Source organism: Bidens hawaiensis, unplaced genomic scaffold, assembly GCF_021521415.1.
Source record: "Bidens hawaiensis isolate Kalapana, Puna unplaced genomic scaffold, B.hawaiensis_p1.1 tig00000512_1, whole genome shotgun sequence".
Taxonomy (NCBI): Eukaryota; Viridiplantae; Streptophyta; class Magnoliopsida; order Asterales; family Asteraceae; genus Bidens; species Bidens hawaiensis.
In genome coordinates, this window is record NW_027491033.1 from 3,434,254 (window position 1) to 3,438,327 (window position 4,074).

At 33.4% G+C, this 4,074-nt stretch overlaps 1 protein-coding gene across 1 annotated transcript; it reads right to left on the reverse strand.

Moving 5' to 3' along the window:
* Positions 1 to 1,110: 1,110 nt before the first annotated feature.
* On the reverse strand, positions 1,111 to 2,394 carry LOC143634219 (myb-related protein 308-like). Its single transcript, XM_077102368.1, has 2 exons — positions 2,016 to 2,394; positions 1,111 to 1,860 (listed from the first exon to the last, which is right to left on the reverse strand). The coding sequence occupies exons 1-2, from the start codon at positions 2,276 to 2,278 to the stop codon at positions 1,173 to 1,175; spliced, it is 951 nt and encodes a 316-aa protein (XP_076958483.1). The 5' UTR covers positions 2,279 to 2,394; the 3' UTR covers positions 1,111 to 1,172.
* Positions 2,395 to 4,074: the final 1,680 nt, after the last annotated feature.

Here is a 4,074-nt window from a genome sequence, read left to right on the forward strand (position 1 = left end):
ACTAATCATTTACTCGTCACGACTAAATAAGTTTCATGCCTCGTAATCAACGCCTACGAGTAAAATCATAAGTCATTTAGTCCCGGCAACTAGTTTACCTAGTTTACATTCCCTACACGAGTAGTTTATTAGTAGTTAAACTCGCTGCGACTAGTTTAACCTTACAATCTACTCGTCGCGACTAATGAACTTATGGATTACTCGTGGGCGTTGATTACGATGCATAAAACTTATTTAGTCGTGACGAGTAAATGGTTAGTAAATCTGCTTGTTACGGTTAGTTTAAAGGCACATGTCAAGTTTTAATTAGTTATACAAACTACTCGTCACGACTAGATTATAATACATATTTTAGGAATTTCTTATAAATGACACCTAAAACCTGAAAAACGTTTCAATAAACGCTTATTTTGAGAATTTTCCGAACTATAATTCACCCTAATATTTTTTTGCTAGGTTTCTAAATTTTATTTGGGTATGTTTGATTGCTGGATATTATAATTATTTGATTGGTGTGTTGAGTTTGACAGAGACCCTATAATTTGTCATTTTAACTCAACAAAATTACAAGTTTACATTTGTTTTTTCAAAAATGGTTTTACAAACTATTAAAACTTAAAAGAGAGAATACCTACATATATATTTTTTCTAAAATGGTTTTACAAACTATTAAAACTTAAAAGAGAGAATACCTATATATATATTTTTTCTAAAATGGTCTGCATCTGAGCTTCAAAGCTATCAAGTACAAACAGCCCTCGATCTCTTTCACATTATCCGTCCAACCACGCCCGTGAAAACGGATTTCTACCTCTCTCTTATCGACACGTTACACATGTACTCGTCGTCCTTGTCGCACTTTCGCACCGACCCAAAAGCATCCGTTGGCTCATGTGATGGAAATGGTTTAAGAAAAATATAGTGAATTTCATCCCTTCCTTCAATACTTGTAAAATACATGCAAGTTTTTAATACATTATGTAAGATGGTTTTAAACAAGATTTTAGAAATATGGTAATATAATTTTTTTAGCTTAGAAGAAGGATAAGTAAATATTTTTTAACAAAGATAAGATAAGATAAAATACAGATATTAATCTATTTTCCCCAATATGTTAATAGTGTAGATATATTCATACATAATTCTTAAAAATCCAAATTAGAATTGAAAATTCATTTCATCTCGATGCTTCTATAGTCCAAAACATGACCAGTAGTTTTCAAACCTAAGAAATCATAAACAGTGCTGCTACTGCTTGTACCATTAAGATTAGATGTACAACTGCACTCCTTGCCATTCTCTATACCTAAACTGCATGCAAAGCATATAGTAGTACCGCCGGTAATCTTTAACGACTGATGACGGTTATGATGATGATGCATATGTTGAATTTGTGGATGTATATATGATGATGATGAGGATGAGGATGATGATGATGAACTGTTGTTTTGATGATGAGGTGGACTCATCTTCAACTCCAACTCCAAATTCAAATCCGGACATCTTTCTTGAACTTCCGGCAACAACGTGTTCTTGATTTTCCCATCGGAATTATGTTTTGTGTCATCTTTTAGTTCTTGTTTAACTAGATGATGAGTGGTTGGAGGAACGTTTGCAAAAGATATGGTGGTGGTGGCGGCGGTGACAATGTCTAGAGACGAAATATTATTATTATTATTATTGTTATTGGTGGCGGTTGTGGTGGTGGTGGTGGGAAAATTAGGTTGACAATCGTTCACCGAACGGTGAGTTGTGGGATCAATTCCTCGGTTTAAAAGTTTTCTTCGTATATGAGTGTTCCAGTAATTCTTTATCTCGTTATCTGTCCTTCCAGGCAATCTTCCCGCAATCAAGGACCACCTATTTTTTATATAAAAAAAAGTAAATCATTAGTTAAAATATTTTTCAAATTTTTCAAATTGAGTAGGTTTATTTAACAAAAAGAAAAATGAGAATTCATTAAAAATGATTAATTTAATAATAGTAATAATAAAATCTTGAAGAAATGAGCTTACTTGTTACCAAGAAGGCTATGGAGTTTGATGATGAGTTTATCTTCTTCTTCAGTGAAGTTGCCACGTTTGAGGTCAGGGCGGAGGTAATTGATCCACCGGAGGCGGCAGCTCTTGCCGCAGCGGAGGAGTCCGGCGGCCTTAGGTAGTGACCGCCAGCAGCCTTCACCGTGAGTCCTAATATAAGCAATTAACCGATCATCTTCTTCTTTAGTCCATGCTCCTTTGTTGGTGTGTGCTTTCTCACAACAAGGTGATCTTCCCATTATCTTTTCTTTTTTTTCTTTCAATTTTTTTTTGTGGATTGTTTTCTTGTTATCTTTTTGTGGGGTTGTCAAGAATAATTTAGGCTTTGGTTGATCTATGAAGAGCACAAGCCGGCCTATTTAAAAAAAAAAAAAACAAGCCGGCCTATTTAAGAGCTTCAAGTAGGATTTTATAATCTTTTGACTACATCATCATCATCGTACTCAGTATATCCCACCAATAGCAAAGCTATGGTAGGGTCTGAGGAGGGTAAGATGTAGACAGCCTTACCTCTACCCCATAAGGATAGAGAGGCTGCTTCCGGTGAAACCCCCGGCTCGATAGTAGTTTTGCATCAAGCCTTGGACATAAGGCACATAGCACTCAATCATCGGGACACCGGCTGATCGGTGCATGTACCCTTGTCTTTCGGCTATCAACGCCACTACATGATGCCTGATTAACCGTCCGTCACTTTTAACGTTATTTTCACGAGATTAGTAAAATAACGTCAAAATTAGTGCAATTTCACTTTTGCCCACCCGAGGGTTCACACATATATACATCATATGTGCGCACCGCAAGCAGGGCTTAATCTTTTGACTATATATATATATATATATATATATATATATATATATATATGTAGTCTTTTGACTATATATATATATATATTCATATATGTGTGCATATGGGTTGGGTGGAGTGGGGGTGGGGGTGGGGGGGATGTGAGAGAAGAGTAACCTTTTAATTGCTTCTAGATGTGAGTTGGTGGGGGAGTGGCTAGTGGCCTCATGTGTTATGGTGATATTACTAATCATCATATTATAAAGTATCAATATGATAAGTAATATTACTCTTTTTGTTTTTACTTATATTTATAAAACTATTAATATATCATAGCATTTCCTTTTAAGTTCAACGAAAAGTAACAAAACATTTGGGGTGAAGTTCTTAAGTCTTAACAATAACATATATTAATTTTCTTAACTTGATTTTTATTTTATAATAGTATTTAAATTTCTAAGTATATGTATGATATATATTGAAATGTGTGTAATATACTGAAAGCTGTAAAAGATTCATGTAAATTTTGTTGTCATAATATAATAATGACAAAAGAACAAGAATCAATTGGAAAAGGAGTATTATATTTATATCTAAAGCTAATTGATACGTAAAATAAGTTTTTTTTGTTTTCTTATACCTAAGATTAATAACTACAATTATTCTAATTCTAAAGTTATCACACCTGTGCTTGAACACCGTAGGATTTAAACGAAAATAAGTTAAATTTGGTGATGTTATACTTGTCGATTAAAATTAGGTAGGAATATTTTCGGCAGGTCTTCTATACTTTTGTGAGTGGGTAATCTGTATTATAAAGTAGTTGTAAGTGTTTGTGACTGGTACATGTAGAATAACTTTTGTTAATGAGTAATAAACAAGTTTTCTGAAATTAGTTTGAGTGGAATAGAGAAAAGGTAATGATAAAAATATTAAAAAAATATTATTTAATTGAAAAAAAGAACATGTGTTTTTTAATTTAGTTATAGAAATAAAGATAGAGATACCGCTAAAAATGCTCTAAAATAACATCTGCCATGTAAGAATAGGGGATAGAGTGGAATGATTCATTGTGAAAAATGAAAAAAATGTTTTTAGTTAATCAATGAAATAGAATAAACTATTACATAATTCATTATATTCCTCATATTCAAGTTTTCATTCAATTTCCTCTTTCACCCTATATCACCTCAACCACCCATCGCCCTGCCACCACCAACCATTACCATCATTGCCAGCCGCCCACCAC